This window comes from Ambystoma mexicanum, chromosome 4q, assembly GCF_040938575.1.
Source record: "Ambystoma mexicanum isolate Mex_15411 chromosome 4q, UKY_AmexF1_1, whole genome shotgun sequence".
Classification (NCBI taxonomy): domain Eukaryota; kingdom Metazoa; phylum Chordata; class Amphibia; order Caudata; family Ambystomatidae; genus Ambystoma; species Ambystoma mexicanum.
In genome coordinates, this window is record NC_090928.1 from 1251549907 (window position 1) to 1251568602 (window position 18696).

The window sequence follows — 18696 nt, forward strand, 5'->3', positions numbered from 1 at the left end:
GGATTTGTTCAAATAATAAGGTGCATTGAAACCAAAACTACTATAAGTTAACTATGGGACAAATCGTACTTAACTATCCAGGGTCGTCTTGGTTGCTTGTACCCATTTGCATGTCCTTCCATCCAGCAATTTGTCCAGAGAATAAAACATTGTTTACTTCTCAATTAAAAAGGGAACCGACAGCAGTGTGTGTCTGTTAGGTAGAATTTTCATTTCTGTGCCAATTCCCTTTAACCTTAGAGACCCCCAGCTCTTTGCTGCATTCTGGGCTTTTTAATTTTTACTTCTGAGTGAGTGGGGCCTTTTTTCTCACCCACTCATGGGTTTTCCCGTCTACAGTTTTCTATGTTTCTACTGTTTTATGGAGTCTGGTAAACTCCATAGTCATCTGCTTTTACATTGTGACAGCATGTTTTGTGCAGTGCCACTGAAGTCCCTTGAACTTCTAATTTTCTTGGGTGAACTACTTTTCCCAAGAATAGTAAGATTACTCCTGTATTGCTTCCCTTTACTTTATGGGTCCAGCACACACCACCCTATGTGGAGTGCTTGGGGGGTTACATAGCAACTCTTAACCCACTCCTCATGTACATTGTGTTACACTAACTCACTTGAATGGCTGGCGGCATCGTTTTCTTTTTTACTACCTGGTGACATGTATCTGGGGTTCTACGTTATTTCGCCGAACGAAATTTCATCGTGGGACTTTATCGCCGCCCCCTTCATCGCCAACCTTTTTTTAAATTTTTTTTTTATTTTATTTATGGGGGGTGGGAGGGGGCTGTGCCTCCCCAAACTCCCCCCTTACTTAAATAATCATACCCCAACCCGCACAAACATCCCCCCTAAAAAAAAATGTTTAAAAAAAAAAAAGTTGCCGATGAAAGGGTCGCGATGAAAAGTCCCACGATGAAAAAGTGGTCGACGAAATGCGTGTATACCGTATCTGGAGGCGGATATCTCAGCTGCAGTGCTGCACCCAAGGGTGATCATTTTCACAAAATGGCCCCCATCTTTTTTCGCCATTTCTTGTTCGTTTCTTCTGGGCTTTTACTCCGTTTTCATCAGGATCGAGTCCTTTGTGTGTTTTGCCTTTGGCAGGCTTCAGCCCTGAGGCCCACCCAGGCTCCAGTGTGTCTGGAAAGGCAGGACGTGAGGGAGGGTCCCGTAACTTCCCCGTCCTTTGTCTCTAGGTGTGCCGGAGTGAAACCAGTTCCAATTGGCCGGCTGGCTGTCCTGGAGAACAGCCACCCTGCTGTGTGATTGATAGCCTAGGGCGGTGAATGAATGGGAACTTCCAAAAACCTCACTTTTTATGCGACTAAAAGAAGAGTCAACCACTGGAGGACAACATCCGAAGCAGAAAACAAGAGAAGACTCCAGCAACACCCACCTGGACCGCAGTGCCTGGAGAAGCCCTGCACCTGTGCTGATCCAGTTTCTGAATCGACAGAGAAGACCCGTAAAGGAATTGGCTGGTGGGACCAACTAGCTTAAAAAAATAAAATTAAAATAAAAAATAGGCGCAACCCCCGACTTGCTGCGATTTTCCAAGGCTGCATAAATCCAATAGCTGTGATACCACGACAACCTGCGAGTGAAGTGCGAATCCGGCCAAATCTTCGTGGGCATCCAGAGGACCCTACAAAAGCAAGAAATCTGCATCCAGATGCCCCTCACCAGGACCGAGGGATCAAGGAACTTCTAACCAAAGCTGTTCGTTCTTCTTTGGCACCGAGTAAAAGGCGCCAAAACCACCGAATCGACAGAAATCCATTGCTGCCAAGTCCCCCCCGGGTGCTGCCGCAGTGGCCCACCAGAAGTCCTGCCTTTCGTCGCCACGACCAAGGGTCTGCTGCATTGCATCCAGCTGGAACAACTTCATTCAAAAGGTACTGTAGAGCTTGGGGTATTTGATCCTTTTGCCATTTGAAGCGCTTCCCCTCTTTGGGAGTGCAATTTAACCCTACACTAAATTGACCTCAATTTACCTGCACTGGCCTTACAGCTTGTGCTTTCTAAAGTGGATTCTTGAGTTGCTGCGATTTCTCTTTTGAACATCGACTATTGAAGAAAATATTTCTAAGAAGAGCATCACAACTTTGACTTTGCCCATTGACTTTGGGTGTCCTGGCTCCCCAAGTGCCTCCTTCTGAACCTATTCGCTTTGGCAGTGCTTGTTCCCTTACAGGTTGAACACTTTAATGCTGGGATAATGGACTGCCTGCATCCCTCTAAGAGAATCCAACTGTTCTTATAACCCATCAGTGTGTTCTAATCTAACCCCAACCTTTCCTTCATTAAATAACTCAATGTTGCAAAGGTGATACTATATACACGCTGTACGGACCTCAATTGACGCAACCTCTTGGTGCTGGAACATGTGTAACATGAATGAATAACTCGCTTGCTTTATTGTTCACTTTTTGAATTGAATCCCAACTTGGGATTAATGTTACAACCAATTGCTGCTTTTTTTAAAAGAATGCTTTAAATATCCTCGTGTATAAATAATGTATTATATAACTTTAAAGTGTGTACGTGTTTACTTGGGTACCTGCATTTACTGATTTCCTTGTACAGCTCCAATTATCCCTATTAAGATGAGCCTGGCTGCTCAGTCACACTACCAACTTGTGTAGTACAGGCCTATATTAAAATGTGGGTCACCGAATACCAAGAGATAAGTCTTGTGTAGTCCCACACCAGTTGGACTGCACTAAAAGTGCCCTTTGAAGTCTATTATCTAGTATTCCTAAGTGTTCTACCGTTAAAATATTTAAAGTGATTCTGGTGTAAATATATATCTTTTATAACTATACGTGTAAGTGCTTCTTTGCTGTGCCTGTCTAAGATTCAGAGCATTTACCTACAGCTCACATCTTCGTCTTAAGATAAGCCTGACTGCTCTGCCACACTACCAAGGTCCTCAGCTAGTACAGACTGATACTAATAGTTGGGGGGGGGGGGGATCTACAAACCACTGGGATAGTTTACTAAAGTCTTACTGCCAGGAGGACTTTAGGAAAACTCCCCTAACAGTCAATCACTACTTGGGGTCCTTTCGGGAGGAATGGGAACCTCTGCTAACCAGATGGGAGGAAGACTATAATGATCCTTCTATGAAGAATAGGCTGTAAATGATGCAACGTCTGGTGGGGGAGCCAATCTATGATGTAAACTCTACGCTCTTTGTATCCCTAGGCCTCTGTATACTTCTGTCTGTGACCCAGTGCTGGGTAAGATTTTCATGTCAATGATAAATCTTCCTGACCAGTGTCAACCCCAAAACTTTTTTGCTTGGACTAGGTAACTAGATTACCCCATTCTTAGGTGAAGGGGCATCTTTTTCCTCACCTCGTCTTCTACTCTTTTTATGGGTGACTTTTTTTATGCATCTCCATAGTGTATGGTTGAGGTTATAGTTTGATGAACTACTGTTTTTCATAGCCCTTTACATTTGATATAGTGAGCCAGCACATCCCCACCTTTTGTCGAGTGCTGGGGGGATACAATGTATTCCTTTTCTTACTTACCTGGTAACTTTGTTACAATAGCATGTTTTACATGAATGGGTGGTGGCAATGATTTTACCTTTATTACTTTTAGTCTTTATTATTCGCATGCTGTCAATTCAGCCTCGTTAATGCACAGAAGGGCCACACATTTTCTAAAATGGTGGGCTCCTTGTTCGCCATTTCTTGTGTGCTTGCCGTTTGCGGTCTTCCCCTGCCATTCTAGGTGGAAACGACCTCAGTGGTCATGTCTTCGGCATGAATTCCGTGGATTCCCCGGCCAGTCTCCAGTGTGTCTGAGAAGGCAGGAAGCGAGGGAGGCCAACACTCTGCAGCCCTTTTTCTTTCAGCTTGCCTGAAAGGAACCAAGTCCCAGAGGGGAGAGGGGGTGGGGAGGGCGGTTTGGCTGTCCCGATTGGAAAGCTAGACCGCCCCTTTCTGTAAAAAACAGGAGATAATGCAGACCTTGTGCTGTAGTTCCTGACAAATACTCTGATCCTGGAAGCTGCCGACAAGTTGACCACTGGAACCAAATCCTAAGGGGAAGATTAAGAATAACAAAGTTACTCACCGAAGTGACTACCTTACTCCTAGTCCATAGCCCCCTTTCCTCTATACTTTTGGGACATTTCGTCCACCGGGACGGGAGCACTTTTGTAGCATCAAATATAACTGTTGTCCTTTTATTTTTTTTCGCAGGGCCACCGCACATGACCTTAGCCCCGCCTTCATTAGCTCCGCCTCACCCATCACCCTTCAGTCCTTTTCTATCGCCAAAGTCAAAGGAAGGACCATTAGCAAAATAGAGCATACTTATTGGAGAGGAGAGCGGGCGTATGGAGGAAAGTGCACTATGGACTAGGAGTAAGATCGTCACTACGGTGACTAACTTTGTTACACTCCTACATCCCGTCCCCTTTCCTCCACACTTTTGGGAGATTCCCAAGCACTGGCCAAAGACAAAGGAGGATGGAAATTTCCCTTATTGGAACAGGTACTTAAGACAAGACAATAGGGTCTGCAAAAAGCCAAAGGGGAAACCCACCTAGCAGCCTTGGCTATGGACTCCTAAGGGACATTCATGGAAGGCAACAGCAGCCGCTTTGCCACGGACCAAATGTGCATGAATGCCCATTGGGGGCTGATGGCCTTGAATTGTGAAAGCTTCTGAGATGCATGAAGCGATCCAGCCTGAGATGGACACTTTTTGAAGCCGGTTTCCCGTTTGGGTCACCAAAAGTAACAGAGTTGTGAAGAACTTCTAAGTTGGCTTGTTCTGTCGAGGTGAAACTTCAGAGCTCGGTTGTGTAGAACCCTCTCTGCATCCAAGAAAAAAGAAAAGAAAGAAAACCAGTAAGGATATCGATTGATTTATGTGGAACTCAGACAATTCTTGGAAGGAAGAAGGAGTGCTAAACACAACCTTATCCTTGTGGAAAATTAGGAACAGATGTTCGACAGAGCTTGAAGCTCGCTTATTCTTCTCACAGATGTTACTGCAATTAAGAGGGCAACCTTCCAGTAGATAAACATGAGCTCTGTAGTGGCCATTGGTTCAAATGGCTTGTGACGCAAAGCCGTAAGGACCATGTTTCGATCGCATTTTGGGAGAGGCCTGACCGGCAGAAAGCCAGCGAAATGCCTCTTGATTACTATCTTTTTCGGAGAAAAAGAGCAATTATATGTAGAAAGATAAGCTGCAATGGCTGACAAATATGTTTTGCACGATAAGACGTGGATGCCGGAGGCTGCAAGGTCCGATATAAAAGACAAGACGCAATCAACAGAAAGCCACTGCGCTCTTGTAGAAGGCTTACGCGCCTCCTGCATTATGACCGCATAGATTGAACCGCCATTTTGTCACCTACTGAAGTGATGTGCGTCACAGGTTTTAGTGAGGCCATTGTCCAAGGGTTTGTAGGGGATTTGTAATTAATTTTAGCCCTCCGACAGGGAACCTCGGCAGAGCTGGTACTAGCAGAGCCGGGGCGCTTTTTAGCCCCTTTAGTTTCTGCAGAAGAAATGGCCCCAAGCGAGGGAACCTCGGCAGGGCTGGTGCTTGAAGACTTAGGGCCCTTTCCCTCATTTTCCCCCCTCAGCAGGACCAGTACAAACCCAATATTGTGGTAAAGATTAGGGTCACGCCCGGTAGCCAGAGTTCCTAAAAGGAGATCCTCGATCCCGCTGATCTTTGAAAAAGCCCCTAATTGGGGAGCCTCAGGATTTTACCCCGGTACTGTCACTCAATAGAAAACCTTGAGACTAGGCTCGGTACGTTTAGTCCGACTGAAAAACCCCAGGAATAACCCTGGTTGAAGCAGCCCCACAAGCGTTGGGCTTAGTTTTAGCCCCCAGATGGGGAACATCTGAGCAAAAGCCGGTACTGGTGGTCCCATTTGATATTCTGCCACGCCTAAGGATGAGACGATACAAGTCCTCCCACCGGAGTCTCGTGAGACCAATGGAAAACTTAGATGTTTTATCGGAAATGAGAGTTGTTGACCGAGAGAAAAACCACCCACCTTGCCTTTGCTGCTTGCAGCGAGGCCTACCAGCAGGAGCGTCTGCCTGACGGTCCTGGAACCCTCAAACCAGAGAAGGACCTTGTTTGAGACCCTGACCTCTTGAGTATAAGCTGTTTTAGCAGGGATTTTGGCAAGGACCGACATTGTCTTAGTTTGCGTGCTTGCCTTAGTTTTGGTGAGCTCCTCATCAGTGGAGGAGTGGAGGAGTGGAATAGTTGCTTACCTTCAAAGGAAGATGAAATACTTCATCCTGAATCACACAAGTGTCGACATGATGGGCCGCAGCCTCCAGCAGGTCCTAAGCCACAACTTTGGCATCGGATAAGCCGCCCTTAAAGTCTTCGAGCCTTTCAGGAAGGCTAAACTGTTGAAACTCAGCAAGCTCCTTTCACAGCTTGAGACTAGCAGCTGTCAGGATGACCTGTATTAGCCCATTGCAGCTGAAGGGCCGAATAAGAAAAAAAAAAAGTTTCCCCCTTGGCGTCAAGAAGCTTGTCCTCGACTTGGGACGATGCCATGGAGGATGTAGCGGATGGCTTAGACTGGAGCGTAGCTGCTGCCACCACCGATGAGGGGAGTGGACATGCAGTCAAGGATAGGTCTTCATACGTGTGTAGCTTGCAGTGAGCGTACATTTTCTTGTTTAGGTGCTGCCCGGAATGAGGTTTTTCCCAGACCTGGCAGGCTTCACCAAGACATCCTTTTGAAGGTAAAGGCTGGTGTGCTCCTGCGACAGCAGAGTAAAGGCTCAAGAAAGTACACCTTCTTGTTGAACCGGAGGTTCAGATATTGGAATATCTAGCAATGCCACCAAATCCACAACTCAGTCGTGAAAGGCTCTAATAGAGGGGGGCGGGTCGTCGCGATCCTGGTCCGCTTGATCTTCATCCAGTGCGGCGGGAACATAATCCTGATCCACAGCATGTGGCACCTCAGGCCCTGTGGGCAAACCAGACTGCGCAATTTGAGTTTTTAGCAGAGGTGAAAGTGGAGGCAGTTGAGGTGGGGGGCCCCACTACCAGAACTTGCAGAGGAATTGCTGGAGCAGGCTGAGGTTCAGGTGGCTTAGGATACATTTCCTTGAATAGATCTTTAAAGTATGCTTTCATAGGATCAGTGGGCATAAGAGTCTGAAACTTGCCAAAAAACGCATCCTCAGAAGAAGGCCTAGGCACTGGAGTGGGTAGAGGCTGCTCTGAAGGGGCATACTACCAAGATTGCCAAGAAGATGGTTGCCAAGACAGCCCTCCATCAACTGGATCCATGTAAACCAAGGGAGCGGACGTATGAGGAAGCAAGACGGTGTGTCGCAGCAGAAACAGTACGCCAATCCATGGGAGGGCAGAACGGATTCTTATTATCCACTTGATGTGGCAAAGGCTGCTCAGCCCAAAAAAACAGGCCCCTCGGTACTAGCCGTTGAGAATGCTGGTGTGAGCGAGGTAGTCTAAATGGCCGCCACAGACCGCGGGGGTTGGACTGCAATTTTGTTACTGCCGGAGGATACTGTCACAGGTGTCAGTGAGGATGTTGTCACCACAGGCGTATCAGGGGATTTCTGTTCCAATGTAGCCCTGTGACAGGGAACCTCGGCAGAGCCGGTGCTAGCAGACCTAGAGCGTTTATGCAACCCCTTAGGGTCTGCTGGAGAATAGCCCTCTCCTAGCGGTACTTGAAGACTTAAGGTGTTTAACCGGCTTCTTTGCCCCATCAGCAGGATCGGTTAAACCACATGCCTGAGTGTTGGAGGCTTAGGGTCACCCCTGTCACCAGTCTTACAAATAGCCCCAAGTCGGGGATCCTCAGGGGTAACCAAAGTGAGTTTAGTCACCTTAACAAAAACCTTGAGACGAGCCTCGGTACACATAGTTCCAGATTAGGGAACTACTCCAGTGAAAACAGCCCCAGAAATACTGAGCTTAACTTTAGACCCCAGATGGGGACCCGCTGATGAAGATCTGGTCCTGGCAGCCCCCTTACAGGGAACACCTCAGTGTGATCCCTGGTACCAGAGCCACTTGGGCCCCTTACAGAAGCAAAAGACCCCAGGAAGGAGTCCCCTGGCCGGGGTACCCTAAAAAAAGTAAGAAACTTAGCGGCCACTGCCTTTTTTCTTCAATGAACTGCTGTAAATGTGGAGGAGGAATCCGCTGGAACACCTTCCACCTGACAAGTTGACGCTGGAGTGCCTGGACCTAGAGCGAGTCGCAGTAGAAGCAATAGTCCCACCAGTTTTCCAGGCCCAAGCACTCCAGCGTGGGGATCCACCCTCGAGAAACGTTTGCATGAACAGGACACGAATCCCAGACGCTCCAGCATAGACTGAAGAAAGAAGACCGTGGAACCGGAGCAGGAATATGAAGAACAAGGGAACAAAAGAAATATATTCCCTAAGATGCAAGTGCATCCGACCCTGCCGAGAAAAGGACAGCAGGGTGATGCACAGGGCATGATGCACGGTGGTCTCACGTAAAAATATAGAAAGGAGAAAACACTTAATTTTTGATGCTTCAAAAGTGCTCCGGTCCCGAACCGATGGACGGAATGTCCAAAAGTATGGAGGAAAGGGGACGGGACGTAGGAGAAAACGCGGCTGAGACCATTTACAGGAACCAGAGAGCCTGCTGTGTAACCAGAGCCTGCTGCTTCCTTCCAATCGACCTGGGGAACTTCAAGAACAACGACCCAGAGCCTGGTGAGATCCACTAGACTCAAGACGACCTGCATTTTGAGCCATCTCACGTCGTGCTGCGACCTTGCAGGGCTGCAATACCCAAATACCCTGGGACCATGAGCCATTGTGCGGTGCATGGTCTTCTGAATTAAGCTAACACTTTGGAGGACACTTTCTGGCTCTCCGGAGACACAATTTAAGTTCTTGAAGTCCCCTCACCAGGTGCTGGACCAGATTAGAGACAAGAATCCGACCAGCGATATTCAGTCTTCTCCTGGCTCCTGAAACAGTCGACAAAACCAGAGCCACATCCAGCCATGAAGCTCTTGCCTAGGGCCTTCCCGTTGATCCTTGCTGCAAATTCCCTTCTAAAGTCATGACAAAGAAATCCATCGACGAGATTTTTGGCTGAAGATCGGGAAGTCTTCCTGCTGCAACTCTTATGTGCTGAGGTATGGTGCTGGCAGGGGTATTTACTTACCATGAGCCTGTGTGATTTATGTAAAGCTTTTGGGGCGTTTCCACTCATCCGGTTCACCCAGGCACACTGCAGGAAACCTTCTAGGGCGTCTTCTCTGAAGTCCCTGGACCCTAACTAACTTAAAGTGAACTACCTATTTGTTTGAACAGTCTTCCATAGGAACTCTTGAGTTTGCCTGCAACTGAACCCTACCGCAGCCTGTCTACAGCTGGCACCTAGACCACTATGGTCCCTATTCTGCCTCGGAGTGAATACCTGCCGTTAGGTAAAGATTTGGGGTAGTATCCTTTGTGTGCACTAAAACAACCTTAGCCTCCTGACAATAGGACCCAACCTTTGGTGTAAGTTTGAACTACACATGTTGGTAGTGTGGTAGAGCAGCCAGGCTCATCTCAAGAAGGGTCAATGTGAGCAGTAGTGGAGTTACAGAGATCGACAGTGACAAGTATCCAAATAAACACTTATACTCAAGGTTTCTTGGTAAAACAAATAATTTTTTTATTTACCAGTCATTTGAATAAGCCTTCTTTAGAAGGAAGCAATATAAGAGCAACACACAAATACCTTCAAAACACACACTTAGTTTCTAAATCAGCAAACACCCATTGGGGATGGCACACAGACACTTGCTACACCCTTGGGTGACTTCAATAGTTAGGACACTGAACATTGATATATTACTGTTGGCATTTAGAATAGTCAAAGCAAAGGTTATTAGAACAAACAAGACATCTCAAATATTCTCAAGCAGGCAAATACGTTTGGACCCCCCCTCCATACAGAGGAGAGAAGAGTTTCAGGAAAACAGGCTAAGCCAACATCAATAGGCAAAGGTCTATGTGGCTGAAGCACTTGCTGAAGTTAGGTAAGAAAATTCTTTGCACAATGTTTTAGAAGTCTTTGAAGAAAAAGAAGAATCAATGTAGGGCCACAAGCTTTTCGACGTGAGAAGTAGAAGATTCTACAGCAAGAGGTAAGATCTTAGATTTTCACAGTACCTTTAGTTAGAATAAAGAGCAGCAGATGACTTCTGTTCCTGTGCAGCTCTGCAGCTCCCGGTGTTCCTGGGCCTCAGTTGTGGGGACAAGAGGGAGGACTTCTGGGGACTCATGCACTGCAATGAGATGGACCCGACAGCAACCGGCAATCTTCAAACTAGTGGCTATTCAGTGTTTCAGCTCCTTGCGTCTACCGCAAACAGTAACTCTGCGGTTCCTGGCTGTCGATATAGGCTTTCCTTGCATCTGGGGTTCAGCACTCTTGAGGTGGCTTAGGCTCGGTCAGTCCTGCTTCTTCGGAGTCCGGAGGATATTCCTGGAGCTCTTGGACAGCTTAAAAGCAACTAACACAAATGGGTGTTCCTCTCCCTGGCTCTTCGGTTCCAGCAGCAACTGCGGTGGAAGTGCAACCAGCTTCATGAGGCTGTCCGGGTGGCTTACTTTGGAGTCGATTAGTCCCACTAACTCAAGGGGCGAAGTCGTCCTTGCAGGGCTTCTCTAGTCGAAACGAAAAGTGGAGTTTCAGCACAGCAGCAGGGCTTCACCAGGCAAACCAATGGTCCAGGAGTTGCCGCAGGCATCTTCAAGTTCTTCGGATTCCTTCATCCAGTGGTAGACTGCCTTCCAAGCCTAAAAGCCTCGCCTTTTATGCAGGTTTCGCCCATTCATTCAGGCCTAGCTGTCTGTCTCCTAGGATACTAGGCACAGGGGATTTTTGGCACCCCCTTACTTCCTGCCCCTGCCAGACACCCTAGAGCCAGAGGCAGGCTTCACTCTTGAATCTCGCCAAAGACACACCGAACAAAGGGCCCAAACGTGGTTTGAAGGACCTTTCCACAGAGAAATGGTGAAAAAAGACGACTGGGGACATTTTGACAAAAATGGCATCCAAGGGTGCTTTACTGCAGCTGCGAACGCAGCCTGCTGTAAAAACACACAATGGTAGCAAAAAGTAAACTCCCGCCACCAGCCATTAATCGAGGAAAGGGTAACAAAATTGTTACATGAGAAGCTAGACAAACTAAGTAACCCCTCCAGCACCTGGGTCTAGAAAGTTACAATTGTAAAGTAAAGTCAATTTCACTTCACTGCTCTTGGAAACAGTTATCCAAGAGAAAGGTATTTAAACCTTTGGGGAAATCCGAAAGACTTCCCTGCAGCACTACACTAAAGGTGCTGGGTGCTAAAATGTAAAATGGTGCCTATGGAGTTTGTCAGACTGCAAAAACCAAAAGAAAGTTATAATCACATTAAAATACATGAGTGGGAAAAAGGATCGCACTCTCTAGGTAAAAATGAAAAAGTCCTAGAGTCCAGCAAAAGAGCTGGGACTCTCTAAGGTAGAGAGGAATTGGCACATTTCTGAAAATCCTCCCCAACACATGCCATAGACTAGGGAAGGACTGGATAATAAAAGGATTCTTCCTTAAAAGTATAACAAGTTTTTAAAAGTTACTTACTTGTGAAAGTTAGTAACTAACTTTGTAAATAGCATTTTGTATAGAACGCATGTTTTATTATGTAACTATGATCTGTACTGTAAGCTTCCGAGCCTATACCAATTTCTATATGTAACATACTGAAAATCTCTTGTAATGCACCTAGATACCTCAGGGTTTTGAGCACTACATAAATAAACAGTTACTAAAGTTCTTACTTACCTTGAATGTGTGTTGTGCCATTTTGAAAATTATATACAAGATTAATTTACTCACCTGTGAATTGGTTGTGCTTCTGTCCCAAAAAATAATGCTGTTGGCTTCACCAACTACTTCTTTCAGAGAATAGGTGTACAAGTTCCCCAAATGGGTCGTGCCTTCCCTAACTTGCTGTATAGCCTGTTTAGAATAAGTCTGCCTTAGGTTTTACCTAGCTAAAAATGACAGTGAGTCATTCATAAAGCGTAACATTGGGTTTTGCTTTTCTGGGTCTGTTTTATACAGCAGTCTTGGGTCTATAGATACCTTTACTTTGCTGGTAGCTCCTTTAAAAAGTTTATGGGTTTTACTTACCTTGGTCTGCCTTGAGTCATCCTAAAATACGTTGAGAGTTATTGCTTACCTTAGTCTGTTTCACTGATCTGAAAGAAAAGTGACAGCAATAGTGGATTACATCCTTTATGTTTTACCTGGCTAGAATAGCTGTGTGCCATTCTTAAAAAACAATGTCGTAGGTGTAGCTGACCTGGTGCAACTGTGTTATCTTGAATGTAGTTAAAGGTAGATGCTGTTCCTTGATTTTGTACCCCACTATTCAGAAAAGTATTCGGATAGCAGGGTTGTTGGATTATGGGATGTCTTAATCTGCATGACGGACAGGGTCTACTACCCTTGAATTATTGTAAAGTTATCTGAAAGTAATTTATGGTTTTACTCCCCATGAATAAGTGTGGCCTATACAAAATGTGTTTTGATAAGGTCCGACTTACTTAGAAATACTTTGTTTTCTAAGTAATGTCTATGCTTTGGTCTGTGTACTTTAAAGCATAGTGTTTTTCTAATTGTGGTTATATATAAATGTGATCGTATTTATTTACCCAAGATTTACCTTGGTCTACTTTTATTTAAATAAACCCTTTATTTTTACAATACATAGTGTTTCTTAGGACCATATGTGGACTACAATTTCTTTGTACTGATTCTACACCCATCTCTCCCTCCTAAAATAAGCCTGGCTGCTCTGTCTATGCTACCATGAACTCAGGTGGTATAGCCTTATACTAAGAATGGAGTCTTGTACTGTCTCAGTTGAATGGTTTTACTAAGCCCTTAGTTGGACTTCAGAAAATCTGTCCTAACAGTCATAACCGGCAACATGGAAGATGTTATGGGGTGTGTGGGGAGCGGAGGTAAGGGGGGGTGAACGAGGAGGGTAAAGTGTTATTTTGCAAATTGGTTTTGAAATGTTGGTGGTTGTATTTATTAGGCAACAATTGATTTAGTAACCCTGTGGGAGACTACACCACCCTTGTCCTCTTGGCAATAGGTAACCCACCTATTGGTATAGGCCTGTACTGCACAAGTTGGTAGTGTGACTGAGCAGCCAGGTTTGTATCTCTACAGGGGTACATGTGAGCTGTAGCAATGAAATCCACCAATACAAGCGGCCAAGTAACACTTGCAATCAAGGTTTTTGTTATCATTTAACAGTCATTTTTAAATAAGCATTCAAACAATCAAATATACTTTAAAATACATTTCCAGAATCAACACAAAGCTAGTAGATACTATGCTTCATACACCCTGAGGTGACTTCACCAACTAGAAGAGTAATGGCATTTATTTATCCCTAGTACACTTTGTAGATTCGGGGGTTTGTAGAAAGGAAAGGTTAGAGGAAGGAAAAGGGTTAATCAGGTTCTCTGAGCATGCAAGCACTTTAAATCTTCCAATGAAGTTATCAAATGGACTAGAAGAGTCTGCGGGGAGCCAGGAAAACCAAAGTCAATTGGACTACAGTCTATGGAGCGTAGGCACTTCTTAGATAGTAAACGTCATGCACAAAGTTAGTTTGTTGAAGAAACATCACTGTAGGGTCACAAGCTGCTACACTTGTGAATGGTAGAGCTGAAATCAAATCTAGCAAAAGCAGCCACTGCAAGTCTCAACCAAGAAGAGCAAAGCTACAGAAAATGAGGTCAGAACCCCAAGTCAGAACAGTACCTTTGGTTAGAAGATGTGGTATAGCTGGCTTCTGTCTGGTTGCAGTGATGCAGATCCTGGGTTCCTGGGCCTGTCGTGGGTACAAGAGGGAGGACATCTGGAGGACTCCTGCACAGCAATTCAAAAGTCGCAGCCAGCTACGGACTCTTTTCGGATCAGCGGCATTTTGCGGTTTGAGTGCTCGGTAAACACTGCTGCGGATCTTGGATACTGGTTGGGCTTCCTTCACTCCTTGATTCCTGCACTCTGGTGAGCGGACTCAGGCTCTGGTCATCCTGCTTCTGGAGGGTCGTGGGAGACTCCTGGAGCTTCTTGCCGGATCAGACGTTGCACTAGACTATGGATTTCTCAACCCATGGCAGGAAGTACAGCCAGTCGGGGAAGATGGTCCAGTGGAGTTAGTTTCTGGGTTAGTTGGTCCCACCAACCCAAGGGAAGAAGTCATCCCTCCGGAGCTTCTCTTGTCGATTATAAAAAAAGTTTCAGCACAGCAGCAGTGTTTCTCCGGGAAGGTCAACGGTCTAAGAGGAGGCAGAAAGCTTTGTTCACAGTTTTTTCGTCAGGTTGTTCTTCCCAGTGGTCAACTCTAAACCCTCACCTCTTAAGCAGGTTTCTCCCATTCATGCACAGCCTAGCTGTCACTCAAACAGCAGGGAGCCTGCTAGCCAAATAGGTGGTCATTTTCTAGCCAGGCTCAGGAGACCCTTTATCCAAGTCTCCTAGTCTCTAAATCAGTGACTACTCTTGTGTCCATTTAATTTGTTCTCACAACATTCCGATTACCGTATGAATTGTTCCTTTTGGCATGTGCGTCCATTTAATTTGTCCTCATGTTGCTTCAAACACCTTATTACCTGGTTTCTACATGTTCAAGTGAATTGATTTTCTGCTCTGTAAGAAGCATATTGCTGTTCCTTTGCACAACTTTGTATTGCATGGATTACTTTTTTAAAAAGTCAAAACCGAAAACAACAGCTAAATAATTCAAAGCTGGGTACCTATAACGCGAATATTCATGTGTGTTTTTCATGTGTTACTTACGGGATTCTATGCTCTATGTCTCATATAGATGTGCTCCTACAAGGGTTCCAATAAAGTTTGCATGTAAATGATTTCGCAAATATTCTACTATATAGGATAGGACTACCCCCCTGTCACAGTGTTCTTATGGCCCTTTTAGTCCTTCCCGATACTGGGCCGCCCCTTTCTGTTTACACAGCCGTCACTCAAAACAGCAGGGTGGTTGTCCTGAAAGGACAGCCAGCCAATCAGGACTGGGTGCATTCAGGCATTCCTAAAGACAAGACAGGGGAGTTTCGGGAACTCCTCTCACTTTCTGCCCTTCCAGACACACAGGAGCCAGAGGCGGGTTTCAGTACTGAAGCCTGCCAAAGGCAAAACGAACAAAGGGCTCAAACCTGGCTTGGCACGCAGAGTAAACCCCAAGAAAGATCTCAAACAGGAAATGGCGAAAAAAGAAGACCGGGCCATTTCGACAAAATGGTCACCCATGGGTGCTATAATGCAGCGGAGGATTCAGACTGCGGTGGAAAAGCACAATGGTATAAAAATTAAACCACTGCCACTCAATTTCACTTTACTCTTCTTGGGAACAGTAGTTCACACAAGGAAAGGTATTTAAACCTTAGAAGGAATCTAAAGGATTTCTCTGCGACACTGCACTGAAGGTGCGTCACCATACACATAGTAGATGCATATAGAGTATGTCAGACTCCAAAAACTAAGAAACACATAATGCAAATCAGGTCAAAACACATGAGCGAGTGAGAAAAAGGGCTCACTCACTCCAGGGTTACAATTAAAAACAAAAAGTCAAACTAAAGAGCTGGGGGTCTCCAAGGTTGAAGGGAATTAACAGAAATGTAAAGTCTCCCTAACAGTATTAAGAAAAATGCAAATAAAAATCAAGTTTCAAAAATAAAAACCCAACTTAAGAAAACCTGGTCATTTAAACACTAAAAAATAAAACCACTTAATTTACTAACCAAGTTTGTCTATGTACTTTACTCCCTATTAATGTAATGTTTTTACTTCGCCCCAACTACCAGTGCATGCCAACAGTCTCAGACCGTGCTGAGGGGCCATTCTTGCTTCAGATAAAGACACTTTACTGGTCAATAAGGCTATATTCATTGTTATTTGAGAGTGGAAGACTACTTTGGGAGAAAAAAAAAAATAAACAAAAAAAATAAAACAATTTCTCTTGCACCAACTTTGTTTGCATATTTCCATCTACAACAAATGGCCACTTTGTCAGCACCCACATCCTTCATCCTGCCACCATTCCAAGGTTGTAAATGGAAAGCAAAATGAGAAGGTTTAAAATGGACCACAGAAGATTGAGGAGGTCAATGAACCAAGAAAACAGAATATTTGATTGCAACTGCATCTGGGGCCACGTCTATAAAGTTCCAATCAAACATTGTCCAGGTCTCTTCCTCACGCCATGGTCCACAGAACAGCTTCTTGAAAAGACTGATCAAGTATTTGCATTTTACAAATGGGAAAAGAAGTAGGACTACGATCAGAAATCTAAAGTTCACGGCATGTGGTGTTAATGGGAGTAGTGGAAGGTGCAGGGAGTGAAGGACTAGGGGACATTGAGGAGCACTAGCCAGGTGCAATGCTCTCCTAACTCTTCTGAAAGTCACTCAAAACCCCAACAAAACTATAAGGAGACAGTCTAAAAATCACACACAGTCTACAGTTCATACAATCCAGAAGATCACCAAGGCATATCAAGGTAAACCACGCAGAAATGATCAGTGGGTAAAATCTTTAAAGAAAAAACCAACATGGGTGCCTTTGGCGGATGAAAGGAGACCAGTACAAACTCTTTGCTGCCCCCTAGCTCCACCCTGAACATAAACGTTGCTTATTACGGTAAACATTGGATACTGAACTTTGTTTGCACTTACTTGGGGGATTGTGCAAACTGCTGGGCAGCGGTGACAGCGTCATCCTCCGAGCTCACCAGCATGGGGACCTTGTTGCAGCCGGGCTGCTTTAGAACGCGCTCCAGCTGTTTCACAGTCCGATCAACAGTGGCCTTCGAGCACAGATCCACCTTGCTAACCACGATGAAGAAAGGGACCTTCAGTGCCATTGCCAGACCCAGATGCTCCCGTGTAGTCCCAGCTGAAAAGGCACGATCATAGAGCAGGATAAAAATAGATGAAAAGGCAAAGGCAGATTAAAACGAGAAATTCTGGCCACAGCAGAACAGGATGACCAAAAAGTATTAAGTGCTTGCAGACCTAACTGACAGAAATTGCAGCCCATTATTTCCAATACTTCTATTGCACGAGCCTTTGAGCTGTGCAGACGATGCAGCTTCTTCCAAGCATGCAATGGAAAACTGCCAGCAGTCAGTCAGTACACACTTACCTATACCTGTATTGGCACTCACCACCAGCATGGCAAAGTCCGGACAGTAGCTGGTGAGGCCAAAGATGGTCGTCTTCAAGTATTTATGATGTCCGGCAAGATCAATGAAAGTGATCATCTTGGAGGCGCTCTCACAGATCTCCTCTGCAGTCCGGGAGCCGCTGTAATTCACCACCTGGAGGAGAGGAATTAAAGAGCCTGTGACAATGGCCCGTGATTTGCTATCTGCGGTTTCACATTACAAGGGCAGCAAGGACCTGTGCCTGGTTTAAAATCATGAACAGAAATGGGACCTCGTGACAGATTATAAAATAAAGGACGCCCCATCCCACCTTTATCATAGCCCTTTTGCCATGCTGCTTTCACCTGTTGGAGTAAAATAAACAAGCAGTGCAGACCACTGATAGAACCTCATGAAGAGAGCTCTTCAGGGCCTTATCCTTCCAGAACTCACCTGCCCTTTGCTGTTGAAGCCCAGAATCTCGAAGCTGATGCTGGACGTCCTTCCAGATTGGATCTCGTGAAGGTGACGGAAAAGGTTGAGTCGTGCTCTCCCCCGCCCATTGTCCAGCTCACCTTGGGTCAGGACTCCTAGTAGGGTTGACTTTCCAGAATCAACATTTCCTAGTACTGCGACTCGAAGGTCCAGGAACTGCAGAAATATAGGAAGTGTGATGTAGGATTTTTGTTCAGAATGTGCTTCAGAATAGTAGCCGGATATGCATTTGGTGAATATGGTTCGTGCACTCCACGTTGGGAATTCTTGTCTTGATTGAGGAAGTTACAAACTCTACTTTTGCCATATGGGCTTCTTAATTAGCATTTTCCCATACCACCCCCTTGGATTACTGCTTCACCCCTCCTATTAATGCATTAATATTTTCCCAAAATCCAATGACACAAGGTTTAAGTTACTTACTTGTAAATATTCTTCTCCAGTATGGGTCTGGCATGGATTCACATGCTCATGAATATTCCCAGTTGTCAGGCTGGGAATCCTTGTTAAAAGAAAAACCAGTTTCACTTTCACTTTATTTCTCCTCTAAACCAATCACTGTCCTCTGGGTCATACTGCCAGCCATCTAACGACAGTCCTCTCCCCCCTCCTATGGCAGTCATCTTCAGATTTGATAAGCACGTAAAGTGGCAGTATGTTCAATAAGAGGGGTCTGAGGAAGGGTTTGCATGTGAATCCAAACCAGACCGATGCTGGAGGACAATAGGTACAGGTAAGTGACTTAAACCTTCTCCAGCAGGGGGTCTGGCATGGATTCACATGCGCATGAAGAACGAATACATAGCAGTACAACATTACACAACCACGGGAGGTGGCAAGGCTAAACAGGAGCAATACATTCTTACCTCCGGAACAGTCTCACGTCAAGCAATCAGGTTGTGTAGCACTGCTTGGCCGACCCTGGACTCCTCCCTGG

The 18696-nt window shown here is 45.4% G+C and overlaps 1 protein-coding gene across 1 annotated transcript in view; it reads right to left on the minus strand.

The window, feature by feature from the left end:
- The window catches only part of GTPBP2 (GTP binding protein 2), a 277964-nt gene that overhangs the window by 109422 nt on the left and 149846 nt on the right, over positions 1-18696 (minus strand). Inside the window, exons 5-7 of the mRNA XM_069608834.1 lie at positions 17718-17915; positions 17264-17438; positions 16795-17014 (exon numbers count right to left, since the gene is read on the minus strand). Coding sequence (XP_069464935.1) covers positions 16795-17014; positions 17264-17438; positions 17718-17915 — 593 coding nt within the window. The remainder of the gene's footprint in view (positions 1-16794; positions 17015-17263; positions 17439-17717; positions 17916-18696) is intronic.